This window comes from Grus americana, chromosome 3 (genome assembly GCF_028858705.1).
Source record: "Grus americana isolate bGruAme1 chromosome 3, bGruAme1.mat, whole genome shotgun sequence".
NCBI lineage: Eukaryota > Metazoa > Chordata > Aves > Gruiformes > Gruidae > Grus > Grus americana.
The window spans coordinates 22,931,104-22,957,076 of NC_072854.1; the positions used below are offsets into that span (position 1 = coordinate 22,931,104).

General features: G+C 39.3%; 1 protein-coding gene across 19 annotated transcripts in view; it reads left to right on the forward strand.

Annotated features, from left to right (window-relative positions):
- Nucleotides 1-25,973, forward strand: part of DLGAP2 (DLG associated protein 2) — a 463,944-nt gene that overhangs the window by 396,410 nt on the left and 41,561 nt on the right. For all 19 annotated transcript variants that reach the window (XR_008576189.1, XM_054818855.1, XM_054818858.1 and 16 more), the window contains 2 exons: nt 8,138-8,285; nt 11,872-12,091. Coding sequence is in view for 18 of the 19 variants with exons in the window: in XM_054818855.1 (XP_054674830.1) it covers nt 8,138-8,285; nt 11,872-12,091 (368 nt within the window). In the remaining variant the exon portion in view is untranslated. The remainder of the gene's footprint in view (nt 1-8,137; nt 8,286-11,871; nt 12,092-25,973) is intronic.

Genomic DNA, 25,973 nt, shown 5'->3' on the forward strand with positions numbered 1-25,973 from the left:
GGTAGCATCTACTCAGAGTCTCTGAGGGGTGAAATTGGAGATTTACTGAGGAGAGTTTGAGGGCTAATTACAAAGCCTTATCAACTAATAGTGCAATCAGTGGGCCACTGGCACAGTGATAGTGTTCTCTGCTGCAGTCAGTAAGATCTGGGTTAGATTAGTCCACAGGGTTAAGAGGGAATGCTGGTGAAGGGCAGCTAGGCATCTGGCTACCTAAGAAGTATCTTTTACGGGGTCGGAAGGCAGTCCCCATCCTTTCTTCCTTTGCAGAATAATAGGAAATGGTCTTAAGCAGTGTTAGGCACCTTGTTCTCTTAGGAGTAGCACAGTGTGAAACCCAGGGAGTAATTTTGCCCAGATCTCCTGCCTCATTGTAGCAAATACCAGATTTATGTTGCAGGGCTGAAATGTCTTAACCTGCATTAGGGACGGAAAGGGGATCCTGAGGTGCTGAACAAAGCGCAGAGTCTTCTCGGGAATAAACCAGGCTTTTGTCAAAAAGATGCAATTATGTGATAGATTGCGGTGAAAATGCAGTAAGATTCAGGCCAGTCTCGCAAGCACAAATACTGAGATCCAAGAGAAAATATGTTTCTGGTTTCGGATGCTTCTTCATTCCTGCTTTCAACTTTTCATTTGAAAAGGAGCAAGAGCTGCTTTTCTCATTTGTTTAGTTTTTAATAAAAACTAAATGAGACTATAAATTATGTGTGTAGAAACACTTCTCTTCAGGCGAGGATTTGAAAATGAAGATGCTTTTGGTTAAAAAGCAGAAATCATGTATATATTTTCACTTCTCCCCATTCTACTCTGGGGTTTTTTTTCCCCGAAATTATATAGTCTCATTAATATCTTCAACTTCAGCATGAGAAGGTCACTTATTTGATTAAGACCTATTGTCTGTACTTGTATGTTTAAATTAAGCTCATGTTCAGATGCTTTACTGAGTCCTGATGGTCTGTAGTTTACATTTGTTCTGCCCAATTATGATTTTTTTGCGTACGTACATGTATATGTACTGAAAGCAAATAAAAGGGAAAAAAAAAAGTGAGATAGTTTCCTGAAGAAAATTATGAATAGTTCAGTTCAATAAAGGGATTTAGGAACATGCGTCCAATATTTGAGTTCTGCTTAGATCCCCAGATCCATTTACTGAACTCTACCTGATGCTTTAAATGCCTCTAAGTTTTTGCCATAACATCTGCCTGAGTTTTGTTGTTGCTGACCAGTTGACTGCCTACTCTCCAGGGCAAGCTCAAAATAGGATATTGGAACAAGACTTTTAGAATTAGCTATATGTGCACATCTGTCACCTCTCACAAACAATAGCTCTGAGTTTAGATTTCCCACATCAGACTTTTTTTATTACACGCATATTCTGCGTGATTTGTCGTACAGGCTTGATTGAGCCTACGTCCTCTGTATTTTTGCAAGGAGTGATCAAACCACCAGACTGTTTAACTATTCCAGATGATTTCCTCTCATTCTCTTCTGCTTCATGTTGTACAAAATCCCTAAATGCTTACTGACGAGCAAGGTTCTCTCCTACCGGTGATTAGTAGGCATTTCATAAGGATGGAAACAGCAGTCTCCACCTCTTTCCTAACATATTCCTGTAATAAATCAAATATTCAATATCTTTCAGGCACCTTTTTAAAAAAAGGCTATGGGTCAATGATGAAATATATCGGCATCTTAAGAATCTAATTTGGCCCAAATTCTCATATCTATCACTGATCAAAGAGAAGCTCCAGTCTGGCAAAGATTAGAAAAGAAATTCTTTGCTACAGATAAATTCACCAGATTTATGTGTACTTTCAGTTTTTTCAAAGAACCAGACTAACTGTGCTATTCCAAAGGGAGAATCAGACTTAATGCCTATCCTCTGAGTTCTCCAATGGGCTGCACGCAGGCACGGCTGTGCCCCTTTGCAGAGCTCTGTTGGCTTCAGCAGGGATCCACGGAGACACAGAATGACTCGCAGCTGCTATACAATGGCACTGCTAGCCAAGCCTAATCATTAGATTCTGGTCGATGAGTTATTTCATGTACCTACAAAGACATAGTTAAGATAGATCCAGATAGAGAAATGAATATCCATTGAAATGCAAATCTCTCAATAAAATAGGTTTTGATAACTTATGCTACCTTGCTAATCCTAATGCACCTCCCTTTTAGGTGCCCAAGATGAATTCTTTTACAAATTTTATCTTTTTGTCCCAGAATGATACTTCTGAATTCCATATACTGATTTAAACAGAGATGATTGTACTTTCTTTAATGTTCCCATTCATTCTCAGATTTTGGGACAAATGCAGGCATGATCATGAAAATAAAAAGGTACTATTTTAGAATATTACAATTCCAAAAATTAATTTGATGGAAAATGGACTTACTTTATATCTGATGCTCCCTTAATAAACCTGATAGACCCATTCAGAGTGAGAAGGTGACTTTCTTGCTGCAACTTTTAGAGGCCTGGGAATATTCTCATTCACTTTTGGTACCTTCTTCACCCAGGCTGCACTGGTGGCTGAACATTTGACAGAGAACAGGCACTCTGGGGAGTGATGACTGTTTTGAATCTGATTAGATCAAGGAATGACCTTGGCAAGTGTATGACATCTGCTGCATTGTTGGCATCATGTCCATACTTTTTTAAGCAAAGGTATTAGGCTTATGAGAAAGTATATTATATCAATCACTTATTAGAAAATAAAATACAGTAAAGAAAAAAAAAAGCACAGTGTGACAGAGAACCCTTTCTCAGGACTCATACACCCCGTGTTCCTACTAGGGTTATCTTGACTGTCAAGTACTGCTGCTCAGGAATCTGAATTTGTAGGGAGAAGTTAAGGGGTTTCTTAGTTTTGATTTGACCCTGGCTTAGCTATAATCTGTAAAACCATGTCAGCCTCTAAATCTGTCATTTCAAGGTGTCCTAGAAGTGAAGCCATGTTGTTTTACTATCATACATACCTTTTCATGAAACGGCAAAAAGATTTGTCTTCTGCAAAACATGCAATGGTTGCATAAGTCACAGTACACTAGTGCACGTTGTAATTCTAGTTTACAGTAATACTTGTTATACAGCAATGACAACAGACTTCAGGAAACATGCCACAAACCATCCTGGGTGTTCATCGGCATCTGAACTCAGTGATGACAAAGGATGGGCTGAGTGCTGCACAAAGTGATAGACTTCAAACGAGTGGTGCAAGGTGCTGTGGTACAGACCGCTGCGGGAATGCCTCAGATCCCCCAGCACTAGATGCTGAAGCCGTTGGCCTGATTCAGACGCTATCCATGGTCATATAAACTTTCCAAAAGTTATATAAAACAATGGAATGCAGGGAAAAAACCCATAAAGCTAGTTGTTTAATGTGGATAAAGTAATGTAAGCATCTTACTCCTTTTAAAAATACACAGTTAATAGAAGAGAAACTAGATGGCTCAATAATAGATGGCTAAAGATGAGGAAATAAGAGTCCTTCCTTTATCATTAGTTAATGTTTGATTGCAGCTATTGGATTAGCTTCCATGATTGTTCCTTCCATTAAAACACGTTCTAAAAAGCTCTCTCGTTTTACAAGTCATCTGTTACAATGGCCTAAGGGGGGAAAAGATAAGGGCATGTAGATGTGCTTTCCATCTCCTGAAATCTCTTGAGAAACTTTACTTATATTGTAATCAAAAAGAGTTAGATAAACTTCTTACATTTTTACTGTACTGAGTCCTGTTAAAGTCAGCTACAAGACATAGCAAAACTCAGAAGGAAATTTGTTTTCTGGAGTCAAAAGAGTAAAAAATGATGTTGTCTTTTCTCTTTTTTTGGCACATCTTGTTGCTTGTTAGGGCTAAAGTAACAGGTATTTTACAGCAATTATTTTCCCCCATTCTGCTTTTAAATTTCAGTTTTGGTGAGGTGTGGGTATGAACGGTTAGTTTCTACAAGAAAGAGAAGAGTTTGTGCTCTTGTGGAAGCCAATGTCCCCAGTCAGGGAGCAGGATTAGACGGCTGTAGCAGGAGCGAGCTGGGCTCTGCTGACAGATGGGGGTGTTAAAAGTATCTTTGAAATCTGCACTGGACAGAAGTAGGACAAGTGGCCAAATGCTGGCTTCTGTGATGATGTTTTGGAAGATCTTGAGCAGGACAACTGTGAGCTGGGAATAAAGAGGATTCTAGGGAGCAGTAAGGATCTGGGTTGGTCAGGAATGAAGGGGAGCTGTACTTGGGGGTTTTGGTAAATGTGTGTTCTGGGGCTGGAGGAGGGGGCAGCTTTCAAGTAGGAGCAGCAGGGCATACGAGGTTTGAATACAGAGGCCTGAGTCTTTGCAGACTAGAGGAATGCAAGAAAAGGGAGGCTATGATGCAAGACTCCTAGAAACTTCTAAGGAGGAACTCTTTGCTGCCTCTTCCCTTATTCTTTATCTATGTTTTGCTGTTGGAATATTCAACCTAACCTCTTTCCCATTCACTCTATATCAGGGTGATGTACTGTCCCAGATACACTATCAGATATACTGTCCCAGATAAGCATGTCATACTGTAGTTCACTTTATGTGGTTATAATACAGTATTTTGTCCTCCCTGAATACACTCAGGCAATCCACTGAGCACTGAAAGTGCTGTTGCAAATTTAGCTATCTTCACTGGGAGTCATAAAGTTTTGCTTTTACAGTAGAGGTTCTCAAGAGCTGCAAGGTCATTACATGGCACTGCCTTATTCCTAAAACTTTCTCTAGGCTTTGAGCCTTGCTTGCAGCTGAGCGACTTCTCATTAAATTTATGACCTCTTCCTAGCTGCCCTGGACTTGCCCTAGCCAATGGAAAGGGGAAAGCAACCCTTGAGGGCAAAAAAGCTTTTAGAAGGGAATCCATTCCTAAGATCTTGTTTGTTTGGAAAAGCAAATGGGAACAGGACTGATATACCAATTTAACTTTTCCTATTAGTCTCATCCTCTTCCTCCTTTTCCATAGTACCAAACTTTAGAGTCACCTCTTTGATGTTAAAGTGTGTACTTGTGTGTGGTCCTGGAGATGAACCGTCAAACCATCTCATGTGCTCATGCTTGTCTTGCCCTTCTTCAGTGATCAGCTGAGAAATAAGATTATCTATTACAGAGCATAAAAGAAAATTGTTTTCTTTTATCAGGTGATAGAGCTGTGGTGTTTCAGAAATGAAGGTCAAGAATTTTGTTCGTAAGCTTATAGACGAGGTGGATGTCATTAAAAAGCCAGCATTTACCAATGCCACGTGTGGTGTGTGCTTTGTAGCTTTGTTGACAAGCATGAAAGTTCCTTGAGCAACAGATAATAACATTTGAGAGCAACTTCCTGATGTAACTTTTGGGCCTACGGTGTTTTGGTTCTGGATCATGTTTATAGCAAGATCATAATTTTTACCATGCATTGCGACATTTATCCTGGAAGATAACTTTGAATGTATATCTTAGAAATGAAAACTAATTTTTCTTTTTAATCAGGAAAATTTCAAAGTATTAATCAAATGGATGTGAAATTGCTTTTACAGCCTAATATATGTGATATTTCTTTTATTTTCCTACAGTCCTATTGCTCTCCTCTGATAAATGAAAATACATTTAACTATCAGGTGATGTCCAAACTCATCCATCAAAACTCAGCTGGTTAGCAGTACCATGGAATACTATTCTTCTTTCCCTAATAAATTATTACTGTAGAAATTGTTGATTGTATTTAGTGATAGCAATACCTTACAAGGATAATTAAATGCTAGGTTGTTGAGCATTCCTTAGCAAAGGAGACAGTTAATAGGAGCCAGTTTAAATTAATTATTTGTAAGTAGTTTATAAAATAATTAATAATTTATAATTTAATTCTATTGCCTCTATCTTTTCTTAATGCGGTCCGTGTTTTAATGAAGAAACCTCTAATGTCTCTTTCACAAACTGCTTCTGAACTCAGAATCCGAGGTTTTACCACCTGATGACAAGCAGAAGGTCCAGAGAGGACTCATCTAACTGTTTTGAAAAATAACTACATTAACAATACCAGACAGATTTAGTAAAGCATATGCAAGGAATCAGAATGACACAAAGCAGGTGACAGTCATCAGCCTGCTTCCTATAAACAAAAGGAGGTTTACTTACATTTAACAACTAAACAGAGGTAGGGAGGCTCTACACCACTTTGCCTAATCTATTTATTTGTCTTCATACTGGTGGGGAAAAAAAAAATGCTGCTACCGTTCTTGTTTTCATCATCTAAAACCAAATTAGACCCACTATCAGACAGCTATCTTGATCTGCAAATCACTTTGTCTATAATGATTTAATTAACCTGTGATCACATGCCTGCATCAATCTCATACATTTTCATTTTGGTTTTAGGAGTTATAGCATAGTTTCTACATAGTTTACCTCTGTCTTGAGGTTACAGAGGTATTCCATAGAAGGCACTGATTAAAGACAGGAAGAAAAAGATGATTGTCCTCCAGGGAAATTGCTTAAAAGTTTAAAAAAAAAAAAAATGCCTGCTTTTCACAAAGATGAAAACAAGAAGAAGGAGGTGGCAGCAGTCCATCTTAGAGAAGCAGATAGCCCAGCCATTGGCAGATGCACTGAGCAAGCAAGGCTACATCTATGTTGACCCTGAGATGGCCAAGCCAGGGAGAACACATGGAAATGCTTGAAAACGGATGTCCCAAGTATGAGGTTGGGGAGGTCTATAAATCCCACCTGCTCTTGCAGCTGGTGGTGTGAGGGACCCTGGGTCGTCTCACATGTCTGACATCAAAGGACATGGCCACACACAGAGATGGAGCTCAACACTATTTTCTGCTGTAGTCAGATACATGATAAAGGGTCTGAGATTCCTCCCTGAGCGCTCCTCAGGGAATGCTTCCAGCCCAAACTCAGGTTGTGTCCACTTAGTGAGGAAGGCTGAGTCCTTTCTCAAGCACCAGCCTGTGGTCATGCTCAATGTTTGATAAGTATGGTCTGAGAAACAATGTCCTGGTTTCTGCCTCATTTTGCACCAGGAGTTGAACCTGTGGCTCTCATTCACTGAGTGGTCTGGTCCTTCCAGAGAGGAAGTTTCCCCTTTCACAGGGAAATTTCCGACAGCCCAGACACGTCACAGCCACAGCTGTGCTGAGTAACTCTGCCAGCTCGGCCTCAAATAGCTGTATTGCCGATACTGATAGACATTCAACTGGCACAAATCTATTGTTCCCAGAAACTGTGTTTTTGTTAAAGCTACCTTTAAGGAATAAATATAAGAAATGCCTATTTACCACATGAAACCCAACATTTTCTGAAGCATGAATTAATTTGTGCACTGCTGTTTAGGGATGAGTGTCACATGGCTCCTAAAATCTGATTTTCAGAAGTTCTGAAAACCCTGGTAAATCTTGGTCACAACTTTTTCTTTTCTTTTTTTTTTTTTAATTTTGTATTCAAAGCAAAGTTCTTCTCTTAGGGTTCTTTTATTTTCCTGGAATGACAGATAAACCATGCATTTGACATAAAACTTGAAGACTAACATACCCTTGTAGTGAAAGCATACTGAAAGGGGCTCGGTGTGGTGTTACAGTGCCAGTCCTCCAAACTGGGAGATGTGTTGTAAGAAAAGCATTTCTAGAGCTTCATGCAGTTGCTCTGAGTACCTTATTAATCTATTTTTTTAGCTGAACATGGGATATTTTGATCTTTTGTAAAAATATATCAGTCCTTTGAAGATAAAAGGTCTCTTGATGCCTAACACCTTGATGAAAAACAGATGACAAGTAACAGATTTTATCTATGAAGAAACGTTTTTAGTTACTTTGGTTCATGCTTTAGCTCTGGTTCTTGTTCCTGTTGACCTAGCCATTCTCTTTTAGTAAAGTTCAACATTAATAGCCGGGAGGATTGGTGATGTTTAAATACAGCAAAGACTTAAAATTTCATATCATCTAGGTAGCAGAATTGCAGACAGATTCTCTGCTTGTGCTAAGGCATTTGACTACAACAGATCTATGATGCTTTATATAGAGAGATTTTGACCCTGGGGAATGGATTTGTGAGTCTCATACAAATTGCTGTCTTTAGTGTCCTAACTGATTCCATCTGTAGTTTTACACCCTTTCCTTTTTTCTTCCTCTTTCCTTTGTAGTCAGAGCTACCTTCAAACTGCAAGTGACGTGCCTGGGGGTCACAACCTGGATCCCTCTGCAAACTACAATTCCCCAAAGTTTCGCTCAAGGAATCAGAGCTATATGAGAGCAGTGAGCACGCTCAGTCAGGCCAGCTGTGTTAGTCAGGTGGGAAATTCTTGTTATAACTTTTCTTATAGGTTAATCACAGATGCGAGAGTTGTTACTAGTGGATGGTTTTAGGGTATTTTTAAATTAATATCAAACTGAAGATGTGAATTGTCAAAGTAATTCAGTTCTAAAGAATGTAATCCTTGTTCAAAATTTCAAGAAAATACTGAATGCTAGAAGCAAAGGGACACTATCGTGCATAATATTTTCCATTTATTTTTCATTAAAAATATAAATACTGGTATTTTCATTTTCAGTCTACATTAAATATTTAAATGTTAAAAAGATTCAGACTGAGCATAAGGGGCACACTCCTACAATACTCATCCTCTGTAAATATCTACTCTGATTTCAGTAAATGTGGGTTGCCAGATTAAGATATAGGTTGAAATAATTATGCTCCAAAGGAGCAATGATTCATCTCTAAACTCAATCCCTCACTCTTCTTGGGTGAAAGAATAAGTCCCATCAATTATTCTATGTATGGGGACTTCTGAAAAGAGACATTTTTCCACCCTGCTGGTTTTATGTTGGTTAGTTAGTACTAATTCATGTTGAAGTGAGATCTGAAGCGTAAGAAGCCTTACGAAGTACGTGCATGTTCTGTTTAGCAGAGGACTTTACATAAAATTTCTTATGTTTCTAATGTTCATTGGTCCTGACATTATTTCCCTGTGTTGCTTCATGACAGGTGGGCCCTGTCCTCTTCTCAGACATATGTTGCTTTATTTTTCTTTGACCATTTAGTGAGGCATCTAAGGGTATAGTAGCTAATTATGCACAATGGTTATGTTAAAAAAAAAAAAACCAAAACCTTTTTTAAGCAATTTTATATTCACTTACATTCAATTTGTATTGCATGGCTATTCAGGCCTGGATTCAACTCATCTAACTTGTGGCTTTTAACCGAGGCGACTACTAAAGCTTCCTCTGTAGTTAATGGAGTGAAAGAGTTTCTTCCAGGACAATGCACATCCCAAGTGGGCTGAGAGCCCTCTGGAAATGCTTGTCAGTCTCCACTGACTGTAGAGAGTTGGGAGGGACTAGTTGCCTGACTAATGCCCTTCAGTCAAATTCCTTAATTTATGTGGGATAAATCTAAGTATAATCTTGGATAGCACATATCAGAATTAGAAACAGTCAGTCATTTTCCAAACCTTTCATTATTTTTCATAACTCCCTTGTGAAACCTGTCCCCATCATTTTCATGCTTTGGTTTTCATTACCCTGGTTTGGTTATTTTCTATTTTTATTACACTCTGGTTTTGAGAATGTTTCACAAGAATTAGATCCTGCATTCAAAGCAAGTGCTGTTGGCTGTCATCTAACAATGCTATAATATGGAACTATTCTAACATCTTCTGCCTCTTTGACTATGTGCATGAGGATGTTCACTGAGCTGTCCATAATGACTAATTGGTTTCAGCAGTGGTTAAAATTCTTCATTCCAATGTGCATTACCTGGAAAGATTTCCACAATAGATTTCATTTGCAGGTAGATTGCTCAATTGGCCAGATGAACTAAACCTGCTGGATATAGTTCCTTACTTTCTTTTTCAGTTTCCACTAAACTATGTAATTTTATGTCGACACATACATCCTACCTCACAGTCCAGCTTTTTCCAGACCTGTAAGAAATGCATTTAATAGATTCTACACAAAGTAAATGTATTAAAATAACAAGTTCTGAACCTTTTCTGTTTCCTACTCTTTCTTCCATGTCACCATCATCTTCTTGTCCCATCTATATAATAGCAGTTTGTATTATTTGTGATATTTTTAATGCCTTTTTTGAGATCCTTTCTTTTTCACTCTTGACCAAGGGTAGAGTCAAGAAAGATGCTGGGTTCCATGGTTTATATTTTTAATTTACATTTTTAAACTTTTATTTTTCTATTGTCAATGACCTTAGTTTGAAAGAAGTGGTTAGGACTTAAAGTGTTTATGGACTACATTACCATAAATTTCCTGATCAATAATGTATGCAAAATATTTCAGAGTAAGTTTTTTTTTTTTAATCTTTTCAAGATTGCATTAGTCTACTTAACTTTATTAGAAGCAAATTTTATGAAGGGTAATGCAATTCCTTTCAGAAGAGATTTAGTAGCCAAAATGTCTTACATGGAATTTAAATATCAGTTATTCATTATCATCAGAAGTCCCATATGAAATTTCCATTTACTTAATCAAAACCCTAGAACATTTGAAACATTTGCACTCACCCTGTTTCCATAATGAATAATGTACTAGGAACAGTAATAATGAAAATAGCACTCAGCAGCCATATAGAAAAAGTAATATCAACCGGATGTGCTGTTTAGTGACGCTACGAATGTAATTTGGTATTTATACTGATTCTAATTTATAGCACTCTCTTTTTTAAAAAAAACCAACTTATTATCAGGAGGTCATGCGTTTGTCTGTCCAGTGTTAACTTCCTGTCTGAGTTTGGATAAATATAATTTTAAATTATTCAGGTACATTCACACATAGTTAGGGCTGACTTCAGATTTAATGTTTAAATGATCGAGGTAGAATTTAGGCACTCATCTTCAAAACTGCAATAGACAGTTCCCTACCGAGAGGTTCCCTAAGCCTGGCCAGCCTGCCTAAACCCTGTTTATCATGAAAGCTACCTTAAAATGTACAGCTTTGCATCGTGAACAACCTGCAGGGCAGGGTCAGCAGGTAGATGCTGGCTCCTGCGCAAGCCCTGCGGGGAGCTGGAGGGTGGTGCTGAAATCCCCCAAGGGGCCAAGCTGGTAGGTGATGCAGGCATATCTAGGGTTCCTCAGCACACCTGGTAACAGAAGTATCAAACTTAAAATAAGGCTGCTGAAGAAAAGGCAGCAGTAGTGGCTGCATCTCGTTTTTCCATGGTAGTTGAATGGCTAACCCAGTTAACCAGGGAATGAGTTTGGTGTGGGGCCCTTCTCAGCTAAAGGTGGTCCAAGCTTTACTTTCTCATCTGACCACTTTTCACTCTATTTCAGACAATGGTTATTCTTTCACATCCTTCACTGGACACAGCTCTAGATGCAATATTTCTCAAACCTTTCAGAAGCATCACGTCCTCTAAACTTGCACATCTTCAAGTATGAGATACTTCCTTGAGCCCCTTTATAGTGAGAGGAAGATAACAACCTGCCACACAGGCTAAATGTCCACATGAGTAGTAACTTTGCCAATACGTGAGGAGCCGAGGCAATCCACACTCACTTTTTGTGGGCTAGTATTAGTATAGCTGATTTCTGTTCTCCTCTCCTGGCAGAACATGGATTTCTATCAGCGCAGAGTGATCTTGTTGGTTACCGTTAAATCATGTATTTACAATCCTCTGACTATGCCAAAAGATATTAAATGTAAAATTAATTGTATGGCATGTGTGATGTACTTAACTATATACTTATAAACAGCTGATGTAAGTTAAAAAATGTGAATGTGATCAGAAGGGATTACTACATTTTAACTATTTGCTAAAACAGTTCTTCATCAATGTACAGGTGTCCGTTTGAGATGTTGAGGCCGTGATGATCACAAAAAAGCAAGTCAAAAATCAAATGCATTGTTGTTGTTTATTCAGATGAGTGAAGCAGAGGTTAATGGGCAATTTGAATCGGTGTGTGAATCAGTGTTTAGTGAAGTTGAAGCTCAGGCAATGGATGCCCTTGACCTCCCTGGATGTTTCCGAACAAGAAGCCACAGTTACTTGCGTGCCATTCAGGCAGGCTATTCCCAAGATGATGAATGTATACCTGCGATGGCATCTTCCAACATCACCTCAACTATCAGGTCAACCACAGGTAAGCGAATCTACACTGACCCTTTCACTCTTCTGCATGTAAAAATATGCCGTCTTGTTTTGTAAAAGGATGTTTGACATTGGAAACAATTTCCCTGTGTAGTGGTAACATTTGATACCAGTATTCTTAGGTTTGTCATACTGTACCGTTGTGGCTACAGCTTGGAATAAGCTCCGTTTGGAGAGAATCCTGCAAGCATAATACAATGGACCCGGACTTTTAACCTCCATTTCCCATACATACGGTTATCCAGGTGCAAATATAAAAATGCAAGTGCAAATGGTATCATTTAGATATTGTTAGAAATTTAGGTATTTTTATCTATCAAGTAATTGATCTTCTAAATGAGATCAGTTGCACTGATTTTAATTTAGGTCCTTAAAGTACCAAAAGAAAAAGAGAAGCAAGTTTTTAATTATTTGGTCTAAACACTTACAGGCAATTAACTGGGAATTAATTACTTACTTTTACAAAAGGTGTAACCAGTTGTATCAATACACTGAATCATAAACATTATGGTAAGCTTCACACATCTACTATTACTCATCAGTAACCCTTAGCATTCGTTGTTATACCATTCACTTTCAGGATTTTTAACATTCTCCTGGCAACTTTCTTTTCTCTTATTAGTTGCTTAGCAAAAATTATAGCTTTATTCATTTTAGAGTATTAGCATTTAGCATTGGTAGAGAAAAGATTGCACAGATAGCAGTTAAATAATTAAAATGAAATCTGTAACAAATACATATTCTTTGTCGAGTGATCCAAATTCCCTTTTATGTTTCCAAATATGTTAATGTCAATTTCTAATTATGATATCATCCTTGCCACACACTATTAAATTGCAGTGCAGGCCACCCATCTACAAAAGGTAAAAATCGAGCTCGAAATGTATCATGCAAAAATACTTTTTAAATTATTTGCTTGACACATCTGTTGTATAACAGAACAGTGGGAGCTTAGAAGGGAAGTAAGCTGAGGTTGAATAACATAAATTTGCATTCCAGAAGTGGCATAAAATGTTATTTTATCTTAAGCATAGTATTTTAATTGCTATATATAAGTTTGGTGAAAACCAGAAGTTGTGGCTTACAGTGCCACCCTTAGGGATGTTTCTGTCCTTTGCTTAATAGAGATGCTATCATGCTATAAAATGAGATTTTAATGCTACCCCAGAGACTAATTTTCATCTTTGTCATATAGTACTGTGTGATTATTATGAAGAAACCTTCCATGGCAAAAGACACAACTAAATATCTATTTTGGTCTCTGACTCCAGGTACTAAACTGGAATACTTTTAGAATTACTTTGGTTACCAAGTTGGTTGGTTTGAACCTAAGCTGTCTTGAGTTTCTATGCTAGATAAGCCCAGAATTCTCACTGAAAGGAATTTATTTAATTTTCTCTAGAGCAACAAAGCTGAATAATAGAATATGTTTGGGAAAATAACCAGATTAGGCAGTAAATATGTTTGCATCCCAGTGTTTTAATACTTATGACAAATGTTTTGCATTGATTAGCCGTCTGCTGGTTAAATACTGTGGTTTTGAAAACTTTAACCTTTGTTTCACACATGGCTTCTCCCTCGTCTCAGAAATGATTTATCAGATAGATTTTCTTGCCCAGATATGTAATCTTTCTGCTTTGTGGTGAGGTGATATTGGCATTGTGGAGAAAAATGATGATTTGAGATGTTTTCCTGAGCCAAAACTATTTCCAAGCCTATGGACTGTGTACAGTTTTGGTGTCGTTCTGTATTCAAAATAATAACTCTGTACCACTGGGCAAGTTTGTCCTCAGTTTCTATGTACGATAAATATTCAAATTAGAAATATTTATATCTGATTTAGAAGAAGAGTAAGGATTATGTGATTCACTGTTAACTGAAAATTTCAGTTGCCAAATAAGTTCTCATTTTTAAAACCCTAGGGTTAACTCTTCCATATTTCTCTCCTCAGCCCCTGTCACTTTGGAGGGAGATGTTTCGTTTCCTATCATTACCATAATTAAAAAAAAATCTTACTTCTTCAGCCCTCTCTGAAAATTGTAAAAGAAGCAGTTGCCTGAAATGTGAAAATGGTGTTGGCAGATATTTGACACTTATACAGGCTTCATTCAAATAAATGTCAAAAAGGTCGAAGTTTCACATCAACCTTCAGTTCCAATTCAGTCTTTTGAATTCTCAGGAAAATTACATTACATTAATTCCTTTATTGCTTCTGATGTAACAAACTCTTCTTGGCAAAGAAACTAAAGCCATTTCTTAGAAAATTAACAGGCATTGCAATTTAATTATTACTTGAAATTTTAGTGATATAGGTCATGACTGCCTCTTATCGATGTTGTAAAGCAATTAAATCATAACACACAGCCTTAGCTAAAAATTAATTCATGTAACTAAAAATGTAAATCTAAAATAAAAAATGTAATATTTGATCTATGAATTCAATTACAAAAGTATGGAATATATATTTGCAGCATGCAGTTTCCTAAAATGTTCCTAGATGCATTGACAGCTTTCAGAAGGTAGGAAGGTTGCAACTATAATGAATGTTAGGTGGGACATTATTAATGGACTCTGTTAACAGGGTTTTCTAATAGAAGGAGAAAGAACCTCTGGTAAGCAGCTCTTCTTAAATGCATACAACTTTACAGAAAAAGCGCAATGGTTCATTGGTAACATCTATGGTACTAATGAACAGATAACTTTTGCACGGACCCATGTAGTTTAATTATTTGTGGAACCAGGTTTCTCCACCTCTGATGGAGACCGTGTGACAAGACATAGGGCACTGTCTGCTGCCCCGGGTGTAAATGAATGAGCCAAGTGACAACGCAGAGGAGGCAGCCAGCGTTGCTGGCACACTGTAAGCTAGACCTGGATTCTGTGTGACCCCTGCTAAGACTCATTGTGGTTAGGGCATTTCTAGCCATCCTGTTTCATTTTGTAAAGAGATAATGAACCCAGTAAAAAATACTTCATGTTAAAAGCCCTGAATGACAGCCTATGCTTGTTGTCTCTGAACTGTATCCAGTTGCAGCTGTCAGATGCACAGCTGAGAAAATACAGCTCCAGCTGCTGCTGCCTCCACCTTGTCCCTCCATCACCGACAACATGTAATTTCCTGAATGGGAAGTCACAGAATGCAGTAGTCATCCTAACTACTACTGCCTTACATCTTTGCTATTCTTGCAAGCAATGCTTCACTTTGCAGGAAGAGTTCATAAAATCTGGGTCGCTTTTCCAAGTCCAGCTTGGTTCCCCATTGTCTAAGTATATCTGCACGTATGTATGCTACGCTGGCAGCTTGGAAGGCTCCTTCCTGGTAATGTCTGGGTAGTGTAGCAGAGTGCTGCGGGGAGGTGTGCAAGGTACCTGAGGTATCGGAGCTGTGTCACCACCAGTTCAGTGCGTAGAGAGCCCTGGCTGTATAGTGCTGTAGGGAAACAGTGCACCGGGCTGGGAGCAGTACCGCAGTAACACATTATCCCACCTCCAATACCTGGCTGTCTTACTGAAAAGCAAGTAAAATACCCTGGTGCAACGCTGGATTGTACTATAACAACATAACCAATGAGGAGGTCTGGAAGATCTTAACCACTCTCTGTTTTTTTCCCCTTTGCCTGAGAAGATCAACTTATTTTTTTTATATATCCTATGCGTAGAGAGAGTCCTCTGTATGACTTATTCCATATGTTATAGAATATTTCAGGATGTTTCCTCACAGTTTTTCCTGCTGATGTTGTTTGATTTTACTGTGAATGCAGAAATACTTACTGAGCTGCAGTGATACTGGACGTAGCAGTTAGGAAGGTCTGTTGTGAAGCAGAAGAACGTGTTAAAATCCCTCCTCTGAGACAGAGAGTAATTTGGTATTTACTCCTATGGCCATCCAGGATATCCTGAACACCAGGTTATCATGTGTTCAGATGTGGAGGGCACACTCAGCTTCTCCTGATGGCATTATTATATATTGTATAAAACACTTTCATCTTTATTGAGAGAGACACTGCCGCTCTAGCTCACTGCTCAGGACACTCACCCATCAGGTGGGGTATCTGCTCAGTGAATATTGCTTTTGTATGCAAACTGAAACAGCTAAACCAGAAAAGACCAAATATCCTATAAGGAGGAACTGATGCACTCCAGTCAGAGGTACGAAATCCTCTCCAGCGACAAGCACTGACTGAGCGGCCTCAATTAAGTTCTTCAGCTTTTAGGCCTGATGAATAAAAGGAAGTATCTTCAGTTTCTTGAAACTGCTTCACATTTGCCTCTAACTCAAGTTCTTTGGCTACAACTGTATTTTTTTGATGAATGGATTAATGATAAAAAAAAATCCACCTAGCTATGGACTTCAGCACTCTGGGGATTGGGTCACAGTCCATAAAGGCATCATGGTTTCTGTCCTATGTTAAGTGTCAGACCAAGATCACTTCTGCTTCAGGGATTTCCAGCCGATCCTGAGAGAAACTTAGCATGAAGCACTGCTGATTTCAGGGGATATAGTTACTAGCCTTAAGTGGCCAGTACACTGCATTACAATAACTTATTTTTTCTAGAAAATGTAACATAATGCATACCTGTCAGATCAGTTGAATAAGCACCTCCTTTTATCTAATTGATAGTAGGTAGCTCTACTAAACTCCTGCATACTGAAAAAGATGAGAAGTAGGGAAGTGTCTTTTGTCCATTTTACTTTTCTCAGCCATTAGGACTCTGCTTGGCAACGAGTAAACTTCAGAGAATTCCACATTTACTGAACTATTGAGCACTAATTCCAAAACCAATTAATTCAAACAAGGTCACATTGCATGAAGGAGTTTTCAATTACAGCTCATACAATTACTCAGAATGCCTGAGGAATTGCAGGTTTCCTTTCTCCTGACTAAAAGCTATTTTCAGCTTTCCATTTTTGAAATAAGGGGCTACATAGGGTGAATTTTTAGAGCACATGGTTGATATTCAGCCACAAAACTCTCATTGCCAGGAAATAGATTGCATGGTCATGTACCTACAAACATAAAAGCATGAGAATATGATATTTCATCAAGAAGTTGTTCTGTTCCATAGCATAGCTACCCCTGCAGGTCCCAAAAGGACTGATTCTCTGGATGCTATCTGAACACTAATGACAGTAGTTGTTCTTTTTGTGGGTTGTTTTGTTGTGGGTTTTTTCAAATATATGAGGATATCAAGGGCAGGCAAAAGTTTAAGTCATGGTGCTACTATCTATGGAGCTAGTGGAGTTCAGTGAAGGGTCACTAAGAAGACTAAAGATCTCAAGCATCTCTCCCATGAGGAAAGGCTGAGAGAGCTGGGACTGTTCAACCAGTAGAAGAGAAGGCTCAGAGGGGATTTTATAAATGTATTTAAATATAAAAATTGGAAAAACACACTCCTTAGTTCCTAAAAGAAAAAATGTTTTAGGATCAATAAATGTGTGATTTTCTCAAGAATGAAATATTTTATCCATGTGGCTGCTTGGACCTTCTTAATCCAATGCACTATTGCTAGGAAAACCCAGCCAAATGGGGGAAAACATATACATGAAGTAACATCTCCACAATTTCTGTTTTCTCTAAAGAAGTAAATGCTGAGTCTTTGTACTGGTATTCATTGCTAAGTAACAGCTAGCAGTGGTATCCACAATAGGTATGTTTAAAACCACAAAACCTTAAGTCCAAATAAGATATAGAAGGCTGTTTTCTCAATTATAATTTGCCTATTGACTTTGTTTAATTACTGTTGGGGCTCCAAGGAATTATCTGGCACTCTAATTCTCTGCAGGAAACATACCATCTATCTGTGGGAGCACTTGGGGATCCTGCATTAATACTTTGATGCTATGCCAACTTGTGTGCCTATACTGCGAGAATAAATCTTATACTAACAAATGATGAGCCCAGTTCTACACTTGGATACACACACATCATTTTCATTGCTCTGGGTATATCTGGGGGGAATAATTAGTCTTTAATTCTTCTAAATATATTGAAATTCTGCTGCTATTCTGACCCTGCTGTTTAATAGCAGCTCTACATGGTGGAAGTGGCCCTGGGAGTCACTGGGATGAAGGTGACACAAGCCCTTTGGTTTGAGGAGTTCATCAGAGGATGGCCAAGGGGCCATTGCAACTGTTCATAACTCTGGGATTCCCTGAGATGGAGTAAGGGCTGTGCTAATCAGGGCTGCCTGGCCGCCTGGCCTCTTCAGGCTGATGAGGCATGAAAACAGTTGGAGCAGTAGCCAGGAGCTTTTCATAATTCTCATTCTCCTTGGTACAGATGATCTGCAGAGGCAAAGATAAAAAATGAAGTCGCTGCCTTCCATCTATGGTTAGTTTAAAAAATGTGTAATGAGTGTTTCTCCCTTGCTCCTGCTGTTCTGTGCTTGACATAATTCCTCTGTAACCTATTAGATTTGCCAGACAGCTGGTTCTTTTTTTATTTAAAAGGACAACCATGCTCCCTTCCCTGGCAGAATTTGGCTTCGAAGCTGTTCTGTAGGATCAGTTTTCACAGAGTTTTCTCAGCTTCATTTTCTGTATCATATTACAAGGAAGAAAAAAAAAATCATGGAATCATAGAGTGGTTTGGATTGGAAGGGACCTTAAAGACCATGTAGTCCAACCCCCCTGCCATGGGCAGGGACACCCTCCACTAGACCAGGTTGCCCAAAGCCCCATCCAATCTGGCCTTGAACACTTCCAGGGATGGGGCATCCACAACTTCTCTGGGCAACCTGTTCCAGTGCCTCACCACCCTCACAGTAAAGAATTTCTTCCTAATATCTAACCTAAATCTACCCTCTTGCAGTTTAAAACTGTTACCCTTCCTCCTATCACTACACTCCTGGATAAACCATCCCTCTCCAGCTTTCCTGCAGGCCCCTTTAGATACTGGAAGGCCGCAATTAGATCTCCCTGGAGCCTTCTCTTCTCCAGGCTGAGTCATTCAAGGAAGATGATTCACTGCTCAGGTGTTTGATGCCTTCCTGACATGATAGAAGCTAACAGTGGCAGAGGTAAATCTCAGCCCAGCTATTCAGCTTGAGTTTGCCAGAGGGTTTTGTCCTCAGGTGGGTCTGTGTGGCTGTGGGAAGCTCACAGGATGGATGAGCCTGGGAGCTCCAGTTCACAGTGCTTCCTTTTACTTGTAGTGAGAAGGAAGGCAGGACCTGCCAGGGCTTCTCCTTCTGTGTTCCTCAGTGAATGACAAAAAACTCTAAGGAGCCTTCTCAGAAGCTCTGCATGTATTCAGTCCTGGTTTTTGTGGAAGGCGTATATGTCGGGAGCCGTAATGATGACGTGTGCACTGGAACTACAATGCTTGCTGTGCTGGGTATAGAGACACCATTTTGTTTGCATTCTGACAGCAATTTTTACTAGCTCACATGTAATATTTCATCCATCAGGGCCTCAGCTCATCAGTTAATGTAACTAAGCATAACTTTCTTGAAGATGACCCAGTTTTGCTTGCTGACAAACTGGCCTTTAGTTTTGTTACACTTTCAGTACAACAGGGGTGTGGACTATGCTCTGCTTTAGCTCCTTCACAATTCAAAAAATTCTTCCAAAAGCCTGTGTGTGCAGCCACAGGGGAATTCCTCTCCAGCTTGTCCTAGAAAAGGCACAGGGGCCGATAGAGGGTATGTGTGAAGAAAGACAGCTGCACTTCAAAATAACAATATACTCCTTTACGGCAGGTCAGGTCTCACTTCCAGAAGGACCCTTCCACTTCTAGAATGTCCATTGGATAGTAATGCTCTGACTTACAGAGTTGAGAGCTCAAAACCCAGCAGCATCATTTGCTGCACCTAAATACAGGGCTGGCAGCCTGCAAGTAGCTTTCTGAGCAGTGGTTTTGACACTGATACTGACTCCATCCGTATCTTGGGTAAAATGATTTCTCAGTTTGACTATTGCCTGTATTGTTAACAATCTCGAAAGCACACTCTGAGACTGTGTCCAGACTTGTAGCTCTCTGTGGATTAAAAGAATGATTTAAAGCTATTAAATTATCTTTAATTAAAATATTTTGTTATCACTTTAATTCTTTAATGTAGCACCATTATCATAATGCACTGTTAAAATTATTCTACCATGCAACACTTCCTTAAGATTAAGTGAACAAACTGTTTTCCTCATCCTATTCAGTTTAGAATTACTTACTGTAGGTTAAAGAAAATCACAATCTGCACATACTTACTGTAAGAATGAGAATAGAAAATAGACAAACAAAACCAATGATAAGCCTACATAATATGTCTGTGAGTGGGTTTAGGAGGCTGATGGAAATTATTTGACTTGAGTGATAAGTGTATGTGGAAGTTCAAGAAGAGATTTATTTTTTTTTAAGTACAGAATTACAGCAATATTGGTTTGATTCTACTGAAAAACATTTTCAAATTTTATATTTTATTTCAATGTGAAAAGAGTAGCCCAGTAAGAGTGACTCTTAGCTTTTGGAGCTCTTTTTCTCTTTGTCTGTTACAGTTTTGATGATGTGACAAATGCAATCTGTATTCCTGAAAATCTGCACGTACATTCTGTAAATGAAATAGAGTATAGTTAAAGGTACATTTTTCCTTCCTGCAATGAAAAAACTGAGATGGTGTTTTTCAATTCAACTTCAGTATTTTAGAGGCACATAGGAACTGTTTAGAAGAGGAAAACAGCTGTCAGCACTTTGCTTTGCTGTCTACAGGATGCTGGTTAGGCTATAATTTCTCGCTAATTAACTGATCTAAAATAGAACCCTTTGTAACTAGTCCATCAGCAATCCATGAGGTGTGTGTTGCCCACATCTCTTTTAACTTTGGCAAAGGCTTACCGTTTCTGACCTTGATGTCTTGTTTGATTTGCATTTCTGTTTTGAGACTAACATTAATTACACTGTCAAAACAGATTTTATCGTTTACGTAACATGGGCTGCCTACAGACCTAAGTTTCCTCAATATGGAGGTAGCAACTTACGCACTGAATGACTTGATTACAGTAATTCCTTTTATACTGTTCTCCTCCTGGGAGACTGTAGAGTGTACTTAGACTCCAGCTTTTTTCCAAATTTAGTGGTCACATTTCCACTTAATTGTTAGTTTCCTGTACAAAATGAGGTAGATAGACAGAACTTAAGCCTAAAAGGATCTACTCTGAATATTGAGTCTAACCTGATGCATGCACAGATTTAACAAAACAAACAAACAAACAAACAAACAAACAAAAACCCAACCAATACCTCATCCGGTAATTTTGCCTTACCCCGGTAAATTCTGATTGAAGTTACATGTCATGCTAATGATTTCAGTCTGTCTTCACAAGTGCTATATAGATTCTTACAAGTGCTATATAGATTCTGTTTAGCAGAGAGATGACAAAACCAGATGCTGCTTAAAAAATAGCATTTTATATAGGATTTGTATGACAGCAGTGTCTCAGTGACATGCTATTTTGAAAAGCTCTTTTAAAAAGTCATATATGAGAAGCACAAATCTTGCCTATGTCAATCATATGCTACGATAATGGTCCAGATCCTGAGTTTGCATGAACTGGTCTGATTCCACTGACTTCAGTATCAATAACTTCAATCGATAACTTCAATAACTTCAATCAATAGGCTTGCTTTAACAGCCAGCATACAGGGGATGTGGAGCAGAGGAGATGAACCTCCCACCTTTCCAATGAATGCGGTAACGGGACACAGGAGAGATTATGTCCCAGTGCATACCAGAGTCCTACCAGTGCTGTCACAGGGACAGAGGATTTGGCTGGAGTTTATCTCACTCCTTTAGGCATTTCAGAATTAGATGTCCTGATCTGAGCTGGTTGTCCTTGGTTCCCTTTATGGTTGATGGAGAAAAATAGGCACCTGCATAGGATGATTCATTTCCTGGTAAAATAAGCATCTAAGATGGGTGAGACTTGCCCCCAGAATTGCTTATTTTTCTCCCAGTAATTCTAAAAGAGATCAGACAACTAACTTAGACTTGGATGACTGTTTTTAAGTGACTAATGTGAGATGAGATGGATTCCCATTTATAGTTTTCAAATACTGACTGTTTCTTGAAGGTATGTGTGGTGGGTTGACCTTGGCTGGATGCCATGTGTCCACCAAGCCGCTCTATCACTCCCCTCTTCAGCAGGACAGGGAGGGAAGAAAAATAAGATGGAAAAAAAACCCAAAACTTGTGGGTCAGGATAAAGGCAGTTTAATAAATGAAAAGCAAAAGGCCATGTGCAGAAGCAAAGCAAAACCAAAAGATTTATTCTCTACTTCCCATCAGCAGGTGATGTCCAGCCACTTCCCGGGAAGCCAGGGCTTCAGTATGCATAGTGGTTGCTCTGGAAGACAAATGCCATAAATATCAAATGCTCCCCCCGTCCCCTCCCTTCTTTCAGCTTTTTATTGCTGAGCAGGCACCATATGGTATGGAATATCCCTCTGGTCAGTTTGGGTCAGCTGTCCCAGCTGTGTCCCCTCCCAAGATCTTGCCCACCCCCAGCCTACTGGTGTGTGGGGGGAAATGCTGGAGAGACAGCCCTGGTGCTGTGCCAGCACTGCTCAGCAGCAGCCAAAACCCTGGTGTGGTATCAACACCTTGCTGGCTATCAATGCACAGCACAGCGCTGTGAGGGCTGCTACGGGAAAATTAACTCCATCTCAGCCAGACCCAATACAGTATGACATCATTCATTGTTACTAAAAGACCCTACTTTAAAAACTGGCACAGGATAAATGCAGCATTTTGCCCCCATGGACTGTGGCAACATGAGACCATCAATTAACATCTGACTTTCAGGTGTGACAAATACCCAGATTTACCTATACTTAATACATGTAAAATGACCCATCAGGAAAAAAGGTTAGGAAGCTATAGATACCTACCACTCAGACAATGCTTTGAGTTCTGTAGTTTAAATAAAATGCAGCCCAACATATAAACTGTGCTGATAAAACTCATCTAGGTGTAAGCAGTCTTTCCAAGAAAATATATCACAAAAATATCACTATGAATATATCAGCTGTTTCTTACTGCTTGATCTGGAAAGCAAGAAACAGGGTTCTTTTCATGGATATCCAAGCTTAAAAAGACTCTCTCTCTACTGAGAAATTGCCTGGTCCCTTTACTGGCTAGGATTCACTGTGGAGGGCTGAATGAGAAAAGGGAAGAAGCAGGAAGATGGTTTAATAACCAAAGTAGCTCTGATTATGTCTGAGGGAAATTTATCTGAGATTCAATTAAAAGAAATGATTTATTTAAAAACAAAATTCTCTGTTAAAGTTCAAGCACAGTATGATATTGGTAATTTTTAATGACTATTTTTGCAAGGTTCAAATATCCTTACAGTTGAAAAAATGCTCTCATCACCTTACAAATGGAGAAACTCTTGAACATGGAAAGCCCTTAGAAATGGCAGGGTCTTCCACTAGCAGAGCGGCAAGCAAAAGTGTGGACCTATCCATGGAACAGCAAAGAAAAGGACTAGAGGAGTCCAGACTGTATGAGAACATGATGTGTCTTCCTCTCCTGCCCTACACTGACATACAGCCGATGTTTCAATTTAAGTGCAAAGTGGGTGAGTTTGAGAAGTATTTTGAAGGACCTTGTATCAGAAATAGTGTGGCCAGCATGACAAGGGAAGTGATTGTCCCCCTGTACTCAGCTCTGGTGAGGCTGCACCTCGAGTGCTGTGTTCAGTTTTGGGCCCCTCACTACAAGAGAGACATTGAGGTGCTGGAGTGTGTCCAGAGAAGGGCAATGAAGCTGGTGAAGGGTCTAGAGCACAAGTCTTGTGAGGAGCAGCTGAGGGAACTGGAGTTGTTTAGCCTGGAGAAAAGGAGGCTGAGGGGAGACCTTATCGCTCTCTACAACTACCCGAAAGGAGGTTGTAGCCAGGTGGGGGTCGGTCTCTTCTCCCAAGTAACAAGTGATAGGATGAGAGGAAACAGCCTCAAGTTGCACCAGGGGAGGTTTAGATTGGATATTAGGAAATATTTCCTCACTGAAAGGGTGGTCAATCATTGGGACAGTCTGCCCAGGGAAGTGGTTGAGTCACCATCCCTGGAGGTATTTAAAAGACCTAGTGTGTGGGGACATGGTTTAGTGGTGGACTTGGCAGTGTTAGATTAATGGTTGGACTCAATGATCTTAAAGGTCTTTTCCAACCTAAATGATTCCATGATTGTCAGTCATAGGACAGCCTGCTCCTGTGCCTTTAACATTTCCTTCTTGGAGAATGTCCAACCTTCCTGGACTCCTTTGCCCTTCAGCACTGCCTCCCAAGGGACTCTGCCAACCAGTGTTGGGACCAAGATGTGTCCCAACACCCTCTCTTGTAAATAGGGATTTATATTCTTATTTTTGACATCCATGGATTGGCAGAAAAATCATCAAAGAGTTCATTCTTTTTGTGGGAAATAAATTCTTTTAGTGGCTGAGATTTTTTTCTTAAAAGTACCCTTTGATTTCTTAATGGTCTTTTAATGTTCATCATTCTTTGTTTTGAGAAGTAGCTGTTATGCGTCCATACATGCATTTTTATTATAACAGTAGCTCAGTAGTTCTGATGACCATAATGGATCATGGTGAAGAGATTTCCGGGCATTTCAAGGACAGCCATGTTAGCTGGGACTGTAAAACCCTTTGCCTGGAACAGTATTCAAAAGACTATACCAATAACTGAGTACTCTTTCAACACAGGATTAGATTTAATTGTGGCCTTTCATTATGAGAAGGTCTCTTTTTCTTCTTCTGAAATGGTGTCAGGGTTAGCATTCACCTTCCCTGTGCAAAGCAGAAGATCTAGCATCAGCCTGGGAGTCTGCACCGTGTTTCTCTCGGTGCTGTGGCTCCTCAGAGAAGCCCTGTCTGCCTGCAGCAACATGCCCCTGGGAGCTCTGCCTCCAGGGCAGCTCCACACTCCCTGAAGAGTAATTATCCTCCTTCTGAATAAACCTCCTTACAAAACAGAAAATCCAGTTTACTCCTGCCATGTGTCATAAGGGACAACTATTTCCTTTAATTGATGGTGCTTTCATGTAAATTCATCATCCAGTTAACTTTGTGATCTCAGCCTAAATAATGTTATTTTGACTAAGTGCTAGTGGTTGTATTGATTTGTAAAAACCCCTCAGGTGACTCTATCTTGCAAATGGACCAACAGCAGTGATTTATTAAAAGGCTGCCTTTTGAAAGGTGTTCTGAATGTCACCTACGGCCAATGATATTTCATCAAATATATCACGTCTCTCCTTCTGCCTTTTGTCTGCGAATCTCTATGGGTAACCTGAAGGTATATCTAAATTGAATTATTTTAGTCATTTTAATTCTAGTACAAACTGTGTTGGCATTGAAATATGGGCAGAGTAACTGACTTATTTCTATGGCTGTAGCAACTGTAACCTTACGCAAGTTTAGTCAAATGCAGTATAGATTAAGAGCGATATTCTGCTTCCACATGTATCAATTAAAGAAAAAAAAATCATATTACTTGGGAAGTATCAAGAAACTTTCCTTGGATTTCTATTGTATGTGTCCAAAATGTCAAATTGCCAGTTCTCCAGTGCTGGGATTGTCTTCTTGGTTACGCTGCAGTCTTGCCATAATGCCTGATGCTCTGGTTCTGACCAGTGCTTCCTGGCTGGGCTCGCAAAGCATGTGAGAGAAATTAATGCTGTTTACAGAACAGGTGACTTGTACCCATCTCTGTGCCAAATTCAGCACTGATAGGCAATCTTGTATATGTGAGGGTCATCTGGCAGGTAAGGGATCAGATGTAAGTCATGTGCTAGGAGAAGATAACTGCAGCTGGCACAAATGGGCACTGCAGTCTTTACATAAAGGCAATGATCCTTACAAAAACAAATTGATGTGTTACA